This window comes from Euwallacea similis, chromosome 3, assembly GCF_039881205.1.
Source record: "Euwallacea similis isolate ESF13 chromosome 3, ESF131.1, whole genome shotgun sequence".
NCBI classification, from domain to species: Eukaryota; Metazoa; Arthropoda; class Insecta; order Coleoptera; family Curculionidae; genus Euwallacea; species Euwallacea similis.
Window position 1 is genome coordinate 2903702 of NC_089611.1, and position 20449 is coordinate 2924150.

Consider the following 20449-nt stretch of genomic DNA (forward strand, 5'->3'; position numbering starts at 1 on the left):
TTTATCGCAAGTAATGCTTTTTAACTAGCGATTTAAAAATGACACTCAAGGAGCAAAAGCATACAAAATCCGAAGCAAAAACAGAAATGCACAAAATCAAAATCCACATAGTACTTTCTGCGTACAAGCATTTATAGAGAGTACCTATTTATATTCTACAGTAAATATTATTCTTATGTGATTAAATTATCAATAAACCCTTTAGATAAAAGGTAAACGAGGTCCTACACCCTCTTTCTCAGCTGTTTGAAGGCATTTAAAGTGCACTAACCCCGCCGCTGGGCTCAAATCACCCCTTGATGTGTTGTGGCGAATATAAATAAAAGGGAATGTCAGAAATATCGATTCGGTCCTAAGAAGGGAACGAAGGGATGGTTCGCGAGTCAAAAACAATCAATTGACCTCAACTAACGCCTAAAAATAAACGATTTCCAAACATAAACAAGCCGAAAATGTGAATTGAGGCAACTTGAGACGTGTGTTTTTATTTACATTCTCTCTTAAAAAGGAGATTTTGAGGGGAGGTCTTGTAAGCCTCCTGAAGCGCTGATTTCAAGGGGGAGTTGGTCACTAAGTCACAGATTTAACGCGAAAAATGGAAATGTTACGCGAATGCAGAAAAATTAAAAATAACTGCAGCCAAAACAGATGATCAATAAATGGCCATTTTTGCACAAATTTTAGGTGTTTGAGGGGTGTATTTGCGCTGGATTTGCGGGGGATGGTTAATACAAAGGGTACATTACCTTAAGTTGTTATCCAAGGGTTACATATCTAGAAAAAAACACACTTTTTCACTGATTTTGGGGCCAGTTTTCACGCCCAGTTCGCTCTCGCTTTCGGACTGCCATTACCGGTCGGTGTTGCCAAACGTCACGCTGAATATTCAATGGTTTCCTAGAATAATTTGTGTAATCGGTAATTTAACATGAGAATTTCTAATTAAGTAATTATTATTAAAATTATTTGCTAAAATTCGGTGTAATTAAAATTACGATGATTAAATTTTCGTTAAGTACAAATATAATTTTGACAGGTATGGTGTAAATCGAGAATGTCAAAGCTTATTATGGCGAATTTTTATTAACAAGTGAAAATTGAATAGATATCTCATTTTATTATCAACCTGTAAAGAAATATAAAACTATTTCAGAGTTGCTTCGTGTTGTCAAAACTAGAATTGGTTTCGGCTAAGTTACCAAAGTGAGGTTCTTCAAGGCAATGATAGAAGAACTAGTTGAAAAATAACGTAAAATTGTCTTTTTTTATTCTTTATATTGCAACTAAACAAAAAATTGAAATTATGGAATAACCGGAATTTTGTATTCTGAAATTGCCTATTTATTTTATAACTATAGAAGATACATTTCTTTTTTTTGAAGAGTTTCTTTTATTTCCAAAGCTTTTTATTTTAGGTATTTAACACATATAATAATACATTTAACTTTAAAACTGGAATAACTATAAAGAATATCAAATATGACGTGTGGCACCGTCGCTCCGATCGGTGGCGTCAGCTAGCAGTGACGTATGGAAACTTTAATTCCATAGGCGGGGATAACGCTGGGGAGTTTACGCAATTTATTGATTATAATCCTTTGAATTCGCGCTAATAAATCATAAAGGGATTTAGGGATTTATTGATAAGATCCTTTATCATGCAAGCACAAATTTCTATCGTTTTAAATCAGAATTTTAGGTGTACTTTACCGGTTTTGCCAGTATATAGATATTGTCTAAAATTAACTATTTTAAAGAGATTTTAATACGTATTTTGTCAGTTATCAATATTATATCTTTAACCAAAATTTTATCAATTTTATAATAAGTTTATTATGTTAATGCATCAACAAACACTTCCGATCCCTTATTTGGAATTTCGAATCAGAATCTTTAAGTTATTCATTTGACGTCTATCTATGAATGGATCACCTTGAAATACATTGGTATTTGTTTCTGATAGTAGTAGTAAAAATGAGTGGGCATCACGATTTACTTCATAACATGTGGCTGTTAATGGATTCCGAATTGGCAATACAATATTAAAGCAACTCCTGTTATCGTCTAATTAAACATAAACAGATTGCGATCACAAAGCAGCATAGCCGCGTGTCGATTTTGATTAAGTTTCAGCAACCATAAACGGTTCTTTTACGTTCATTTTTGCTCTATTTAACAACGCCTACACGATATCTATTGATCTCAATAATTATTATTGCACGTTATGAATAAATCTTAGTTATTAACATGGCTAAATATTTCATATTGACCCACCCACACCATTTTAAGCGAAAAAACAATAAAGTCAAAGAGTGAAAACTTGAAGAAAAGAACTGGTAATGAGGTTGAGGAGAGAGGCTAAAGGCTGGCGCCATCTCTTGACGCGAATCTGACAAAACCCAGATTTTTTATGAGATGGCGGAGTCGTAAATTGAGACTCCCATTATTTATGAACATTTACTTTCCTGAAGATAAGACTCAAAATAAACTCATTCAATTAGTAATAGCTACAAAAAATCTGATAAAAATAACATCTTCCCTTTAGTGGTGGACTATCCGTTTGGGGGTTTCCACTTTGGAAGTAAACAAGCCCCTAAAAGCCGGGCCACAGCCCCATTTCTAGCATAAAACGTTGCCAAACTTTTTTGTCGAATGTAACGTTTTGTTGTTTTTGCATTAACGAGGAGAGGAAGACGCCAGGCGTCGCTTTTAGCGGCGCTGCCGCGACGCGGACGCCAGCCAGCGTCGCAAATTCGAGGAGACTTTATGGCGAAAGTTTAGGATTTTTCTCATATTTTACAGGCTTCGGAAAAAGGAAAAATGTCTTATGAATTATCTCCCAGGATCACAAAAAAAAAAATGAACAAAACTAATCTGAATCAGAATTAATTAAATTTTACAGTAAAGTTGAAACAAAAATTGTTGAAATCAACCAAATTTATAGACTCCTCCTCTCATGAAGGGCTGTTCCTAGGAGTTTTCAGGGATTGAATTTATGCCCCCTCCCCTTCCACGTCCTAATGATAAAATATTGTCAGAAAGCATTAGTCTTATGTAAATACTGCCCTTAAGAATATATTACAATGACAGCGAACAAATTTATTTTTGAGTAGATTTTCGGGGGTGAATAAAACACAAAAGAGCTTGTTTACATCAGAGAATTTTGTTTTTTCTCTTGTATGACTTAGTAATCTTTTATTTAACGAGTTTAATGTAAAAAGGAATTTATGATGCAAAAAATAAACTTTCGATCCAGGAAGAATCAATGATTCTCCCTCTCTCAAAAGCCATGACTACAAAACCTCAAGTTATAGGGTCGTTTCAACATCCTTTACGTTTTTATTTACTGGAAATAATCTTTCCCATGAATCGCATAATATCTATTTTGGCTAACAATTAACCATTCTTTGACGTAGCTAAGGGCAGCAATAATGCCGAATCCAGCTAATAATAGGCTTATTATACAGCGAGTTATTAATAACGTCCAAAGGGATCATCAATAAATCCCCCCTTTTTGCTCGTCCGACTTTTTCCATAGTGGATTTCCCAAGATCACTACAAAAGGGAAGAGTTCCGGTTGGCTTGTCAAACTCCGGAAACCGGAAGTGACAAGAAGCAAGTAAATGCGCCTCTATGTCAGATATCAATTTTCCAACCCTCTCAGCGAATGTCGGGTGATTGTGTATTTTTCGGAAGATGCGTTTCTGTTGTAAAAAACCTTCCTACTTCCCAAAAAATCATATACCAGATAGATATTGTTTTCTAATCACCCGAAAAGTCAATGACTAGTTAACGATTAAAAGCAAGAAGAACATATCCAAATCGAGAGATCTATTCCCAACCCCAACGCTTACGCAACATGCGGGGTTGTATAAAGTGGCGTGCGGACATAAATAACCCATTAAGGGGTGCACAACAACCCCCGCGGGGATGACAAAGTGTCTTCCCGAGGGATCGGTCATGCAGAAACGGCCCTACTACCCCGACGATATCTTTTTGTCAGCCAAGATCGTAAAATAGATTTGTATCAGCGCTCCTTGTTTTGATGAATCGCTACGATGCATCCGGCTCTTGTTTTTGCTTGTTTGAATCGATTTACAGTTCTATTCAAGTAAAATTTCTTAAAATATAAACCCTAACAACAAGAAAAAAGTCATAGCCATGATACTTGCTTAAGTTTCGTAGATTCTAGAAAATTAATATTTAACCTTAACATGACAATTTATAAAATTTTCTGGACACAATGGTGAATATGCATTACGAAAAGCTTCACTTTAATAATGTACAAAATGATCTTTAACTGTCTTCAAAATGAATAGAGTTATATTTCTGTTAACTGTATTTCAAATTAAGGACCGGTTGTCAAATGTCTAGTTAGGGAGCGACAGCTGTCAGTTTACAACTAGTTGGTAAATTTTTTCACAATGAAATTAACAGCTGAACTAAAAAATAAAACACCTCTGTAATTGACAGAACACTTTAACTGAAGATTAGTCTTGACTACAAATTTCTACACACGTAGTTAATATTTTCAACGATGACCAAAATCTTCCGGCACAAAAATGTAGACGCTAAAACGTGTTGGATTCTGAAGATAATGGTGAATGTGCTGACCCTGCGACCGATAACTGACTCTTTATAATGAGGAAAAGACACTTTTATTACTTTTCTGGTAGATAAACATGATTGAAACATGTCTTTATGTGCCTCTACGATCTACTGGAATCGTCTCAGGGTCTGCACATGATGGCGAATGCGCGCAATGATAACTGCGAACTGTTGAATTTATGTTAGTTTTTTTAAATAAAAGAATTCGAACTTAAAGGTAGATCCACCCTGTGTTTATTGAAATTGTTATCAGGATATGGATGTAATATAAAATAATTACAAATGTAGGTTTTTATTATAAAATCCAAGATTCGAAAAATTGAACATTCTCTAAAGTCAATTAACCAAAAAAGAAGCGTTTATTCGATTTCTGGACGTAATGCTGGATGGAACGAATTACTATTTCAACATTGCAGTTTGTAGGAGCTAAAAATTGAATATAGAATTTCTTTAAAAAAGAATTCTGATTAGTAAGAAAGTTTCATTTTGTGGTGAGAATTGTCTAGTTCAAATTTCATACTATACTCTTTCTGAATTTTAGAACAAAGATACCTTGCGAAAGCGTAAAAATTGTGGCACAAGTATTAAAATGTAACTCAAAAATCTCAAGAGTGTCTAAAAAATTGTTTAAAATTGCCTCAGTATTTGAGAAACACATCAATTATCTTATAAGAATCCTCAATTAGTTTATCAAATTTTGTCGTTTTTTTGGGAAATTCGGAAATTTGTCAAGGAACAAAAAGGCTTTCCTTATAAGTAAGAAATATTACCCCAAATATTGTAAATTGTATTAAAAGAATCAAGAGTGTCTCAAAACGTTCAAGCGTCAGTCAAAAAAACTGTCAAAATGTAGTGTTTCCAAAATCCCAAATGCTACAAGCATGCTTAAAATTATAGTAGAAACCTTGAGAAAGTCTTGATAAGAAATCTCAAGATATCAAAAGGATTCCCAAATAGTTACAAGTATAATTTTCGTAGATTTCCGTATAAATCTCAATTTTTCTTTTTTTGATCTATTTCTCTCTTTTTAATCAAATTTGAATAGTTGAATTTGAAATAGTTTCGTTTTTGATTTTCCTAGTAGCTAGAAATAATTTTTGATTTAACACTTTTCCTGCAAATCTAACAAATCCCCTTCTAGATTTAAACTCAATAAGAACATTTTACATACAAGCTCTGAAATCTCTTGAAAGCAGTTTATTTACCCCTCACCCGAAGGCAAAAATAAATCTTCCCATATACCCATAGAAAACTGCATTAACTAATATGCGATTTAATCAACTTTCGTTCGGATTGTTCGAGCGATTTATCCGATACTCGAAGAGATTTCTGGTTCGCCCCCCATTGAGAGCCCGGTCATTCATATCCATAATGTCTAACATAGATATATGGGAGGTCGTTTAGATCTCTCTTTGCAAGACCAGGAATTTCTTTCTCTAATATGAGGCTGTCAACAGTGTCAGTTCTGACGATAAAATCGACACAAGCAATTTTAGATATTGCCCTCCCTCCATGCATGCAATCTGACAAATTTGAGTGATGATAAGACTTCCCCTCTTAGAAAAATTGATGCTTTAGCCTCGGAACAACTTTCCTAGACATTGCCCGATTATGATGTAACGAAAGGGCTTTTTCTGTATGAATTATTTATAGAGGGGTGGCTAATCCTTAATTGTCTAGAAGCAATTTTAAAACCAAAATATTGCCCTAAGGAGCAACATCTTGGATGTGAACCAATTAGCAATTATCGCTACATATACAAAAGGCCTATTAATAAGGGTCGTGACAACATGAGAACGAGGAGCCTATTATTATTTGTAATACAGAGTCTCTCGCTAACGATGTCGTAATAATAATTATTATTAGTCAAGTTGTTAATCTAATAAACCGACCCTTGTAATCGATGTTAGTTCATCCCCTTTTGCCAGGGGGTTGATGTTTATGGCAACTAAATACTACGTTCGGAATTTTTTCAAAATGTATCGCATCATGTGATGAGTGCTTTTGTGTTGACTTTGTTAATTCTTCTGATGAAAATCTAAATAAGTTTTGCGTTCAATATAGCTAGAAGTTTTTATGCAACACTATTTCGTTGCCGAAATATTGGGGAATTGCCAGGCCGCCTCTTCGGCGCCTCGGATTGGCGCCGTTCAGCTGCCTCACTTCGCGTATCTCCAATCGCGAGATGGGCTCCACATATTCGGCTACAATCCAAAGTGGGGTGAGTGGAAATTCTTCCAGATTTTAAAATTGGAGTTTTTGTTTACAGGCAATTGCTCCGCAGGTTTCCCAGATATCGACATTTAAATTTTGGATCAAAGAGATTTTCCATAAATATAATGAACGTACTGTAAGTCTAAAATGTGTCAAAAAAACTGAAGAATGTCGCAAAAGTCTCTCTGAAAAGTCTCTCAATACTTTCTTCAAAAGTTTACAATTACTTCAAATGTATGAGCAAAAGATACTTGAGGGGGGTTGACAGTTTTTCGATTATTAATGTCTTCATTCTTTAAGAGCACTTTAAGAACCTTAAGAGCATTTTGAAGTGGTCCAAAATCTCAAAAAGTTTCGAAAATTTGTCAGAGAAAAAAATTTTCTGATCTGCCTGAAAGATATTTCACAATTTCTCTAAGATACTGTCAAGACTCATAATTATTTCAAAATCTTCATAAACAGTTCAGATCTATGAGGCTTTCCAGAGAGTCGTGAGAGTAATGCCTTTAGAGTTTGGAAAGTATTCCAGAATCTTCAACAATCTCTATTATTTACTGCACGCTTACTATTCTTGGAGAATTTTGAAACTATTTCAGAAGACAAGAGACAAAAGTCTCTAGGGACATTCGAGAGTATACCAAAATGCTCAATAGTAACCTAAATGTCTCTAAATCTCAAGCAAATATTAAAAAAAGCGGTTTCAAGAAGCTATTTTAAGGAAGCGTTTAGGAACTCCTCAGGGATCTCACTGAAGAGGAGGGGCGTTTAAATATATTTTCTTTATTGTCATTCTTGAAGAATTATGGAAATTTGTCAATAAATGAAATCCTTCGCATAAAACCTGAAGAACTACTAATCTTCAGAAAAATATCTGAAAAAACTCAAAATAGTGCCTTAATAAAATTGCGAGAATTCAAATTCGTATCTCTAAAATAAAACTTACAGTTTCTGAAACGTATGTCAAGTAAAGTTGATGGACATTAGACAGAAATATCTCGATTGATATTTAAAAAGTACAATGGATGAAAATAATAAGGTCAAGACCATCTCAAACGCCCCAAAAAGATTCAACCTGAATGTGTCCAAATTGGTATAAGTAGAAAAAAGAAATATCTGTCCTCACTAAGTTCTCGGACCTTAGATATATATCGGATGTCTCATAAGTATGGCAAAATAGCAAAAAGTGAACATCGCCCTCCTTGGGAAATATTTTAAAAATTTTGAGGGGCTTCGGTCTATCCTATTGATTTCAGTTATAATATTAAAGCTAGACTTCTCTAGTAAGATTTTAATATAACGAAAATACAATCTCGAACAGCTCTATTTTAGAATGGCACAGAGGTATCAGCATCAAATTATCCTGTATGGCGAAAATCAAAAAAGGTATCAGAACCTTGTTTTTAGGGATTTATAGTGCTTCTCCAGGTGATAAATTCGAGGTATTTTTGGTTGAGATAATGATTTTCCTGATTGTTGAGAAAGCATTAAAAAATTGAAAAGTGATGCTCCATCACTATAAATTTGAGAAAATCTCATTAAATGGAATTACAATATTGGCATAGAACCCTTCAAAAAGTGAGAGCACTGGCAGAGTTAAAAGTATACCTTAAATCTAAGTATACAAAAAAAACTTAGTGTAAATGGCTATTAAAAGTCTAAATCCAATTATGGAATAGTGAACGTTTTTGTCTATTATAATATCACCTTACATGAGCACCCCATTAAACGTTGAAGTTTTCTCGATATTAAGACCAATCCACCACCGTCCGCCCGAAATCCAAGCGGCCCCGTTGGCCGAACAGCATCCCCTCGTCGGCCAATGGGGAGGCCGCCCCACAACGAGAGATAAAATTATAATCCGGAATAGTTTTATTTGGCTTATTTATGGATGTTTTCGCTACTGTTATTCGTTCGACGATGGGGCGCTTGAAAAATGACATTTGTCAAAATAACAAAGCGGCGCACGATATAGAAAAAGTTATTTTGTTTTATGGCCCGAGATAGTTTTTATGGGCGGAAAACACAGAAAAAGTTTCGGAGGAAATTAAAGGGAGAAAAAGAATTTGATATGCGAGGCCATTTTCTATTATTATTTATATTATGTATTAGTTACCCTCATTACCCATAAGGATAATTGAGGACAGAACAACAATACTAATTGGGTAAATGGTAGTCTCTACACAATTTTCTAATATCTATATATTTTAATTCTGATCTGTTCTGATTCTGAATTTTGTCACCTTTTTGGAGTATTAAACTACTAATAATGGAATACTCAATACGTAATTAATCATCTCTTTTTTAATCTAGTGTTATTTATAGAGTACGGTTAGAAAACAAAAACAAAAATATTTTTTGATTATTCTGTATATTATCAATATATATCTTGACTTGATGGTGAATAATACTTTTTACCCATTTGCAGGTTTCTGCTTTAACGACTCGCGAGATATCGACCTATTACGTTAGAAATAATGAAAAACAGAAAGATAATTGTAATTTTGTTATCGATATATGATAGCTTCGGATAACGTCTCAAAGATGGCACTACATATCGTTTTTAAATAATTTCTTAGGAATAAATCAAAGTAGAGCAGGTAACACTGTTTAGAAGATAATTTCCATAAAAATCAAGACACTGATTAATGCTTCGCTTTGTTTCTATGGAAATAATCTTCTTGATAAATTTAACTGCCCGTTGATTTTTTAAATTACTAATAAGAAAGACCCGATTTCTTCGTTGCTCATTAAATTTTTCAAGCAAATTAGTTAACATTTTGTTTTCCATTACTCTATTATTCTTTGCTTTGTCATGTGTTAGTTACTTTACCAAAGGATTGGAAAGTTCTTTCTAATCGGATGTTCAAAATTGGTAAAATTTAAAACTGTGATATGATCATAATGCCGCAACTCTTTGAAAAATTCCTAAGAATAAAAAATTAAAATAGAGAGGAGCTCATGGTTTTCTGTAGGGTTCAACCTTTAAATTATTTCTTTAATTATTAATTATTAAACAGAGAGTGTATTGGAGGTATTCTGAAATATTAAAATTGGCCAAATAAAGCACATCACTTAAATTTTAGGAATATTTCTGGAAATAAAACTTAATTCAACAAAATTAAGATTCAGCCTACCACAATACGGTATTTTTGTCCTAGTGTGCATAACGCAAAAACTCTCTCTCTTCGCTGTTGACTTAAGTATGTCTTGTGCTACCAGTCCGCATGGTAACCTTGGTCAGTAAAAGTGACTGTACTGTTCGGTGACGAATGAAACAGTACGTGTAATAGTGTATTTTTATTCTACCATGTGGAACATCGCTCTCAAACCCGAGTCACAATAACAGAATTTGTTTAGTATGTGTTAAACAATTTACAGTTACACATTCCTGCTTCAATCATCAGTCTTATCAGGTAAATACTACAAGAGAAAGTGAGAATTTACTAGGCGCAACACAGGAACATTTTTATACTACTGTCATAGTCTATATGGAGAAAAACGGCAATGATGAACAAACTCCTCATTATCTGGATTTTAACGATAAATCACGTGCAAGCAGAATACATCCCTCCAGGGCCTCAATATAGGTGCCCTAAGGAAAAATTATTACTCCACCCTTGCACTTGTGATGTAGAAACTGACCAAGGGATATGGGTCAGCTGCAACAACACCAATCTGGCCAGCATGAGTTTGGCTTTGGGCAATTTGGGTACTTTCGAGCTTCCAGTAGAGGTTTTGACCATAAGGAGTTCTCATATTGGTAAGATTTAATTGTAGTGTGTGGGTCAAGAATTTTATTTATGGGCAGATGTTGCGATTGCGCCAGTAAAGAATGTGATTAGCTTACTTAGTTGCGACTATGTGTATTCATGAAACTAACACTTTTTATGTCTCTACATATACATCCATATGTATGTATAGAAAGGTGAAAAGTGTACGAATATACAAGAAAATATCGCCAATATTCATAGAATTGCATGTTTTTGAAGAATCGTAAAGCTAAAAACGGTTTGCTCAAAGCTGCTATATTCTTAAGATTTCCAGAATCTAAAAAGAGGGCATCAATAGATCTTAAAAATCCAAAACTATCTGTTTTTGATTATATCTGAGTTGTCCGAGTTTCAAATGTTTTGATAGGAATCCCCCCCCCCCCCCCCTCACCCCTCTCTTCCTTCGTACCTAATAAACCTCTTGTGCTATAAGAAACTTTACATCTAACCCAATTAATATGGATTAAAATTAATTAAAACCCACTCGTTTCAGGGAGACTTTTCGGTAGTCTTTTGTACAAACTGAAACTTCGAATATTACGGATCGCGGAGACTCCTTTGGAAGTAATTGATGAGTTCGCCTTTTTGGGGGTGAACGCCACCTTGAATGAGCTGCACGTCATTAATTCGAGTTTGCTGGAATTCCCCCGGGCCGCCCTTAAGGTAAGTTGAAAAGTTCGCCCTACGGAATGTGTATATGTCGACAATTTTATTCACAATAAAATAAAGGGCCGCCTCGGGGCGACAATCCGACAGTATTTCAGCTGCGGCAGCGAAATCTCTCCGCTGACACTTATTGGAAGTAATAACTCATACACCTTAAAGGGCGAACTTGGAAACTCGGAAAGACCGGAATTTATTAGGTGCAATTCGTTAAAAAGTACTTGGAGATAGTCTGCCAGGTAGAGACAAGAAGAATTATTAAATAGCGGGGATTTATCTAGTGTCAGTCGAGCTCGAAAGGGCTTAGACCTAAAAAAGGAGTAGGACCCTGTGTTTCATTGTTTCGAGCAGCTTAAAAGGACCTTTTGGGCATCATTTGCCTTTGTCCAGAGGATTGATAAATTCGCTTGCTTGCTTCTTGATATACAGAAATGCCAAGTTTTGACGATTTGAAGTTATCAAAGAGGAACAAATGCCAATGATGGTATAATATGGTATGATACCGTACAATACTTGGTCGGTCAATTGATAATGCTGATGGAGTTAGAAAGTCATTTAAATAAGGACAATATACAATTTTAGATTATCTGCACCAAGTGCATAATTTTTAAAACATCCTTTCCGAAGTGATATCAGGTTTGATCACCTTTCATGATCTCTTAAGCTTTTATGGCAGCATTGATTTGTCCGATTAAATACATATGTATGTCTGCCACTGGTAAATAGCCACAAAATTTATACATATTTCCTGAATCCTATTTGAAAAATTGCTGCGAAACATGTTATTTCCTGTCCCGATCTGTAATTAAAATTGCACGTGTAATTATTGCGTTGTTTCACAGTATAATTGCTTCGAGATCGCTGTTTTATCCCAAACGCATTTTCGCTTCATTCATAATTTAACAGCTTCGTTTCACCAAATTCCCATTAGTTTCGATTTGAATCTAAATTGTGTATTTGTTATTTTATTTATTTATTTATTATGTACTGCGCTATAACATACAGCGCATAATATGCTTGCAACAACAAAACCCACACCTATTAAAAATAAATATGAATTCATGAAGAACCAACAATGGCCATAAATAAATATAACCAAGGAATAATTAATTTGCGCAAGACGTTGGCTATATTAAATTACATCAAACTATTTTCGTAGATCAATTTCTTCAAAGGAAATAACCCTGTTAATGAACGTTGAATAATGGAGAAAACATTTTAAAATAGTGAATCTTGAAGTAGTGAAAGTGAAACTCAACTTGAAAATCAGCATTGAAACTCACATAAATTTTAATACCAGAATCGTTTTAAAAACGTTTTCAACTTACTTAGAAATATAGTAATTGTTAATGATTTGAAAATCGCTAATTTTTTAACCTTCTAGTGACTTAAGACAAACTAAAATTTCTATATAAAATTGAAATATGTTCGGCTCAATTGAATAGGGTTTCACGAGACCGCAAATGCCATTTCGAAGATTTTAATTACTAAAAATAGTAATTTTTTAAAGGCCTAAATACGGAGTCTAATATAGTGCATCTTTAAAGTGTGAATCTAAAAAAATAATAAAGTTTAAGTTCTAGAGCCCAAAGGAAAGCTCATGAAGGAAAATCCTGCTTTCGCCATCAGAGAAAGCCCTTTTTGTCTTTTAATCTCCATTTAATTTTAAAGCTTTTTCTCAAATCTACAATAACCAAACGCGATGACTTTTCCTCTGCCCTTAATGGGGAACATAAACAGCACGATAAGGAAAATGAGGGCACACCGTATGGCCCATACAAGGGCTAAATGTTAGTAAACAAAATGTGTGCCAGTTAAAATAATCGCTTCGTGCTTAAGCTTAATGGTGTTTTCCGAACGGCCCCTATCATTATTACTCGACTCCAAAGGAGTAATTAGAGACTTCTTACTTTTCCAACAGGATAAATTCTTCCGTATTCTCCCCCAAAAAATCCGGCCATCGATATTCAGTACACAGAGCCATAAAACCCTTGGGTCCTGTTTCCCTGCTGTAAATCGAAAACTCTTATTACCGAATAATCCCCATTACTTTCCATATCCGATAAATTTTTAATATCGTTAGATTCCGGGGCAAATAAAAAGGAGAAACGAAAAACGGTTTATCGAGGGTGAAGTTTAAATCATATTGTGGAATATTGAATTTGATTTATGGGTGCTGTTTTACCATATTGTTATGTAATAGAGATTTGCGACGCCTCTGCATGGCCCTCAAGGGCATTAGCGATGACGTAATACCTAAGAGCCTTAAAGCTAACAATTTAACTTCCACGTATTTCTGGGGATTTCCTTGGGAGATATTTTTTTGTCAGAGAACAATTTCCACGAGTAAATACAACGAAAAAATAAATCTCTTCCTTTATCTCCGTTTTTATTCTGTTTTCCATTTCCAAGCAAGGATTTACACACTGTTTATTGTGACGATCCCTCTCATTGGATAATACCCGGGTGGATTTAAAGCTTTCCCTTGCAAATATTCCAGATACTGGGGAATTTAACCGTGCTGAACATCGACGGACACCACATAAGCGACCTCCCTAAAGATTCGTTTTTCGAGAGCGAATTGAGCGGTAAACTGCTCAAACTCCACATAGTCAACGGCAATCTCAGTACCCTACCTATAGAGGCATTGCAGCCACTCAGGTATGTCGTAAAAGCCTGGCACAATTCGGAATAGAGTTTAAAGGTTTATTTTTAGGAAATTGAAGACGCTAGACCTGCACGGAAATCAGCTCAAAGAGCTCAAGCGGAATCAATTTAAGGGCTTAAGGGACGTGGAAATTCTGGATCTGAGCTTTAACAATATCCCGAAAATCGACTCCAGCCACTTGTCGGATTTGACGAAGATGGCCTGGCTTAATGTGTCGCATAATAGTCTGAAGGAACTTACCAGGTAAGTTCAGGTTAGTTGGGGCTCAATCGAAATACTAGACGAAATCGATGACTCTTCTTTGCATGTGGAAACTTATATAGACGCCGGAATACACAAGAAAAAAATTAGCAGCTCTTATCACGAATAAATCCGCATTTGTACAATCAGGATTTTCTATAAAATGTGATTTTAAAAATTGAACCTTCATCACTTAAAATGTGATTAATTCGAAGACGTGGCAATCATATAAATTATGCTCCCCCTGCCCCTAAAATTTAATGGGCAACCAGGATTACAATGAGATGTATTGTTAGTTGTAGGTTTGTTCAGGTATTTTTATGTACTATACTATTGGGTACTTTAAGAGCTTTCAGAGAGTTTTAAAACCTTCTATGACGGAATTTGAATTTCAGAAGCCTTAGAAAAGTGTTATTTGTTATTTGAGAAAAGAGTATACAGTTTCAATGTAGTATGATAAACTGAAACAGCAAATAAACTACACCAAACATTTGAATTCTCCTGCATGTGAATATTAATTAATAAGAATGATTATTATTAATATCCAGAGATTTGAATGCCCTCTCCAAAAAGTAATTATTATTTATGTTCCAAAAATTCAAATGCAAATTCTATAATACATTTATACTACACATACCACAATTAAAACATTTTCACGATACATATTTGCCCTGGGATTGCTTATAACCTGAATGCGAAGTGAATAAAATTGGGTAAGCAAATTAAAATAGCCATATTGTAGGAAAAAATGAGTTTAAATGGGTTTTCCGTACACAAAACAACAAACGTGGCATTCGTTTTTAAAAATTTCATTTAGATTGAATCGCTGATGAATAAAACAGAAACAAAAAATAAATATTCAGTGTTGTTGCTGTAAGATCGCTGAATGGCTCCACATGAATGACAGGTTCTCTTAGATTTATTTGTTTCTAGCCCTGTGTATGGACCAAGTCTTTGACTACTTTTTTCCAGGGGTGCATTTGCCAGGAACACAGTGCTTAAAGTCTTAAACATGTCATTCAATCAGATGAAAAAGTTGGATCAAAACTCTTTCCGAGGAATGAGATTTTTGCGTCGTCTCCTCCTGTCCGACAATTTAATTTCGGACGTCGGTCGCGGGACATTTGGTTCTCTTCAGAGAATCGGCACTATCGATTTGGCTCGAAATTTGATCACGAAGATCGATTATCAGATGTTTTTTCAGCTAAACTTTGCCGAAGTAAGTTCCAGCGATACTCAAATGCTCAAATTCATTTCGACTTGTTGCAGCTATTGGACGTATCCGAAAACCAAGTGACCGAAATTCAAAAACTGGCTTTTAAGGATATTTATTTGACCGATATTAATTTGTCCAAGAATCAGATCAGTACAATCGAAAACGGGGCTTTTGAGAACTGCGCGAATATTTCCAAGTTGGATTTATCTCATAATCAGCTAAAGGAGTTGCCCAAGAGGGCTTTTGATGAAACTACTTATGCCACTGAGTTGCAATTTTCTTACAACTTCTTCAGCAGTTTAGACCAGGTTTAAATTGTGGTTTTTCTAGATTTTAATAACTATTAAAAATATTCATAGATTCCTTTGCACAATATGACCGGAATTAAAATCCTGAATGTGTCTCATAACTCCATCGAAAGCATTCCAAAGAAAACCTTCCCAAAGCTCTACGAATTGCACACGATTGACTTGTCTTACAACAATTTGTCTGGTAAAACATTCAAAAAATGACAAATGAGAGAGATGGAACAATAATTAAAATTCCTTGCAGATATATTTAATTCGGTATTCCAAACGCTGTTTTCCTTAAGAACACTGGATCTGAGCCATAACTCTTTGGAGTCCATTAAGCCGAGCACTTTTGGGGCTCTGCCTACCCTTTTAAAGCTGGATATGAGTTACAACAAGTTGGAAAATATAGCCAGGAGCGCGCTCACGAGGTAACGCCAATATTTCCAGGCCGTATGATGGATTTATTGCTTGCATTTCGCTCCGAAATTGAAGTTCGCGTTTGCATTCCAATTTATGGAAATTCGATTGATTAGGTGCAGTTTCATGTCACTGCTCGGGCAAATTTTATTACAATAACTTCTTATTGACAAAAAATTGCCCATAATATTTAGATTGGCCAGCACCAGAGAACTGATCCTTCACCATAACAACTTATCAACCTTATTCATATTACCAATTTCCACCTCTCATCTGGATCTTTCTCACAACGACTTCGAGCAAATACCTGCAAAATTGTGGCCCACCATGAACTCGCTTTTGAGTCTCGACTTGAGTTTTAATCGTCTTGGAGACAATCTGGAACAGGGGAGCTTTGCCAGTTTGTTGACCCTTCAAAGGTAAGTCCGATTATTCAACCACTTATACTGATGAATGTGCATGGGCTTAAAGTGTAAACTAAATGTGGCTGAAATAGCTGAAGCCCTCGATACTTGTATAGTAAATCGAGAAAGTTTTACTAGTTGTCGAAACTTCCAGATTAAACCTGAGCTATAACGAATTGACGCAACCTCCATGGGTGTCCATAAGTGAACTGACAGCACTGCAGTATCTCTATTTACAGGTAATTATAATAGAATGATTAAGTTTAAGATGACGGAGAAGATTGAAACTTAACTAAATGGCAATACTGTGTTATGCTTTTGTTTTTAAAAAAAGAATGCACGCCAATGAAAATAATATGATAGACGTCATAAGCAGAATCCATGTTTTCATTAATTTTAAAAAAAGTATCTAAAAACTAGTCTTTTAATTTTCAATATTTTTCGTGACGTTAAAAAAATTAGTCTACTCTGTCAATGTAATCATAACCGAATTTAGATCTACTCCTTCTTTTTGTCAAGTTAAATAACTAGCCTAATTTGTCAGGATCCAAAGAAAGAGAATCAAGGTAAAATCAGTAATAGGACAGTGATGGCAATTGTACATATGACGTTTATTGGCATGGAAAGGCAGTGTTACCAATGTTGAGTAATGATGTCTTTAGATTGTAGAGAATTTGCCAAAAAGCCAGTAATAGGTATCGCTCATGAAACTTTTTCAAAATTGTTGTTGAATAGCAGGACGAAATTTTTCGTGAATTTTTCACATTTTCATTCCAATCTCAGTACTCCACTGTTTTTTTAAACCTCGAATAAAGAGAAAAATTATTTAATATTCCGTGAAGTTCGAAATGTGAGTGAAATGCATATTTAGTTCCTCAAAGCGTTCATGCATTTTTGAGGCTTAATATAAGTCAGGTGTAAGATAAAACTATAACAATTACTAGGAAAATTGTAAGATGCAAAGTAGCCCTAATTTAAGACAAATCCGGAAAGCGTTTGACAAAACACGATTGCGGCGTTGCCTATTGTAAATTTTCTCCTATTCTTATATTTTCTTACATGCCAGGGTAATAATCTGACGAAATTGACTCGAAACGCATTCGGAAAAATGCCGGTCATGTTCGAACTGGACCTCTCGGACAACAACATCAGGAACGTGAGCTCGAGGGCATTCGAGGGCCTGCTCCAGCTCATCCGTCTGAAAATGGGCAACAATAACATCAGCGTCATTCCAAACGGGGCATTCCAAGGTAAGTGCACTTCGCACAAAGGGCCGAAAACATTAACTATGAAGGACCTGATTGCCGGGACAGAGATTGAGTTTGCGTTCGCTGCAACGGAAATCAAATTGCTGTCCGAGGTAAGGACCTCAGCCCTGATAATAAATAGTATTTAGTTTATGGTGCAAAAGTAATTTATTTTGGCGTCTAGTAGTTTGGGAATTTTGTAGGTTTGGTTTCCATGACCGATTTGGACCTGTCCCGAAACAGACTTGTTAAGCTGGATAACAAAACGAACGGGGTGTTCGAGGAGTGCTTATCTTTAGAACGAGTACGTTCGGTGCATACAAGTTATCTTTCTAAGTACCAACTGAGCTGATATTTTTTCAGTTGAATCTGAGCCACAATAAAATAACCTTCATAACGCGAAAAATGTTCCCGAGCAACCCTTACGTCCCGTATAAACTGAGAGACATTGATCTGTCCCACAATTCCATCCCGGTAATAACCTACGATCTGACCTTTGGGACGGGGAAATTGGAAAAACTTAATATGAGCCATAACGCCATTGCGGATATCAGGAAAGGTAAGAAAATGGAATTTCCGGACATATCGATAAGGGAAAATTACGTTGGTTTGGCAGATCGCAAACGATTGAGCTTAACGAACCGAATTTGTTGTGAGGTAAGTTCGAAAGGTGGCAACATTGAATAATTAATACGCTAGTTTGACAGTTTCTACGCAAATTGTTCCAAAATTACAAAATTTTTAACATTCAAAACAGTGCTACACCCCTCATATTCGTAAGTTCAGCTAGAAAACCCGAAAAATCCTCAATAGGTTCTTTAATAATTCATTATACTTCATTACATTCAAAAAGTAAATATGAACTTAAAGAGCTTTTCTATAAACTACAAAATTTGTTTATGAATTGGACATGTTCATATTGAAATATTTGTTATGAATTTTTGGAACAGTTCTACGCCACTGCTTTGCCAACACGCCTTTCCATCTGAACTACGTTGATAGATTTTTTTGCCATAATTTTCTACGGAAGAAAATTCCTTAGTTTCAACAATAAGGCCCTTGATCGTAAATATAACACCTGCTATATTCAAAATAAAAGTGTATTGTACCGTTTCTATATCTTTCAATAAACAAGTGACACTTACAATTTTTTAGGTGTAATAGGCAACTTGACCCTCCTAAAATCCCTCGATCTTTCCCACAACAAATTGCATGACCTAACGAGCGATCCAGACTTTTTTCGGCTTCCTTCCAACCTGTCCAGGCTCATCCTGACCGGCAACGAACTGGATGAGCTCCCTTGGACGCATTTGAAAAACTCGACCCATTTGCGATTGCTGGACATAAAGGAAAATCGTCTGGACAAAATTGGGCCAGAGGCCACTGGCATGATTACAAAGGGTGTCCTTGTGATGTTCCAGGGAAATCCTGTGCATTGCGACTGCTTTTTACGCCCTTTGCTGCGACATTTTTCCAATCAATTGGATCTCGATTCAGTGTACCAGGAGATCACCTGTGCAAGTCCTACGCATTTAGAAGGGAAGAGATTGCATTTGCTCAGTGAGGAGCTACTCATTTGTCCATCTAATATTAATACTACCAGGATTTTGGATGGTTTTGAAGGAGATCTCAATATTTTGCCTGATTTGAGGTTCCGAGGAGTTACTTTGTATGGTTTTGTATATAATAACATTTTAAAAAGCATGGAATTTATGACAGATTCATAGGAAGAAAAATATGCTCAAAGCAAAATGGCGCGTGATGAAGCAGGATGACATCGCCGACACGTTGCTTTTCATAAGGAACATTCAAAATCCTCTGGATATAGTTTTCCAGACGACTTTGCCGTACTTTAAGAGAGTGCTGGAAGTCGACTTAGGTCAAACGATAAAAGCGAACGAAACTTTGGTGGAGAAAAGCTATCAGATCTGTATTGTGGCCAAAACAAGTAAGGATAGTGTACGGAAGTTTTATCCAGAACAATGTCGAGATTTGGATAAAGGCGCTGTTTCCGGATGCAGGAGTCTTTTGTACTCGGCAAATAGCCGACTATTGGTCGTTGTGGCGGTTGTGCTGTTGATTGAGAGATATTATTTTATAGCCTAAATATACATTCTTGTTACGTTTAATGTATTTTTATTAGTTTAGCCATAAAAAGACGTTTCTAATATCATTGCGTATTATAAACAGAAAATCAAGCCGCAGGGGATCGCTGCAAGACAGTTTAATAAATAATGTCTAGATTCGCATCCAAGCGCTCCCATTAGAGCGCCATCAATCGAGTCATTGATCTATATAATTAGCGACAATATAATTAGTAAGTTCTTAATGCGACTTTCGATTGATCTCCTTCGTCTGCCTGCATCGGCAATTTTCGCAGTCTCATAGCGACCGACGGGTGGATGAAAGGACTTATTAATGACCTCAGAGTCTTTCCAGTAATTGGATGTTTTAGGTGAGGTTTTCTTTTCAAATATACGGGTTATTAGAGACGATGATTTAGCCGGTTTTTCTCCTAATCCCTTATACCTACTGATAGCCAAGTTTTGAATTTGGTCGTCAATTGTGATATTAAAAATACGATGCTTAGATATGTAAAAGGCATATATCGGTAGTTAGAAAATTTCAACATTCTCTCTTCATGTAGGATTTGTGTGGTTTTGTAATGCCATCAAATGAGCTGCCTCTACGCCACTGTTATCAGTTCAC

At 35.5% G+C, this 20449-nt stretch overlaps 2 protein-coding genes across 7 annotated transcripts in view; one reads left to right on the forward strand and one right to left on the reverse strand.

Moving 5' to 3' along the window:
- Positions 1-854, reverse strand: part of rhea (Talin_middle and talin-RS domain-containing protein rhea) — a 30340-nt gene extending 29486 nt beyond the window's left edge. For all 6 annotated transcript variants that reach the window (XM_066406644.1, XM_066406646.1, XM_066406645.1 and 3 more), the window contains exon 1: positions 747-854. The gene's annotated coding sequence lies outside the window, so the exon portion shown is untranslated. The remainder of the gene's footprint in view (positions 1-746) is intronic.
- Positions 855-10055: 9201 nt separating this feature from the next.
- On the forward strand, positions 10056-19869 carry conv (convoluted). The gene is made up of 15 exons (XM_066406124.1): positions 10056-10582; positions 11086-11255; positions 13756-13916; positions 13972-14166; positions 15136-15382; positions 15433-15687; positions 15739-15871; positions 15932-16100; positions 16284-16508; positions 16648-16732; positions 17560-17743; positions 17944-18044; positions 18104-18299; positions 18896-19409; positions 19468-19869. Exons 1-15 carry the CDS (start codon positions 10327-10329, stop codon positions 19844-19846), a joined length of 3270 nt encoding a protein of 1089 aa, XP_066262221.1. The 5' UTR covers positions 10056-10326; the 3' UTR covers positions 19847-19869.
- The last annotated feature ends 580 nt before the right edge of the window (positions 19870-20449 follow it).

Excerpts from the sequence above, each read along its gene's own strand:
- conv (XM_066406124.1), top strand. The coding sequence starts at position 10,327 with ATGATGAACAAACTCCTCATTATCTGGATTTTAACGATAAATCACGTG. Across the intron at positions 16,509-16,647 it reads AGTTTGTTGACCCTTCAAAG|ATTAAACCTGAGCTATAACG; the intron begins GTAAGTCCGATT and ends CGAAACTTCCAG. Across the intron at positions 19,410-19,467 it reads AGGTTCCGAGGAGTTACTTT|GAAGAAAAATATGCTCAAAG; the intron begins GTATGGTTTTGT and ends ACAGATTCATAG.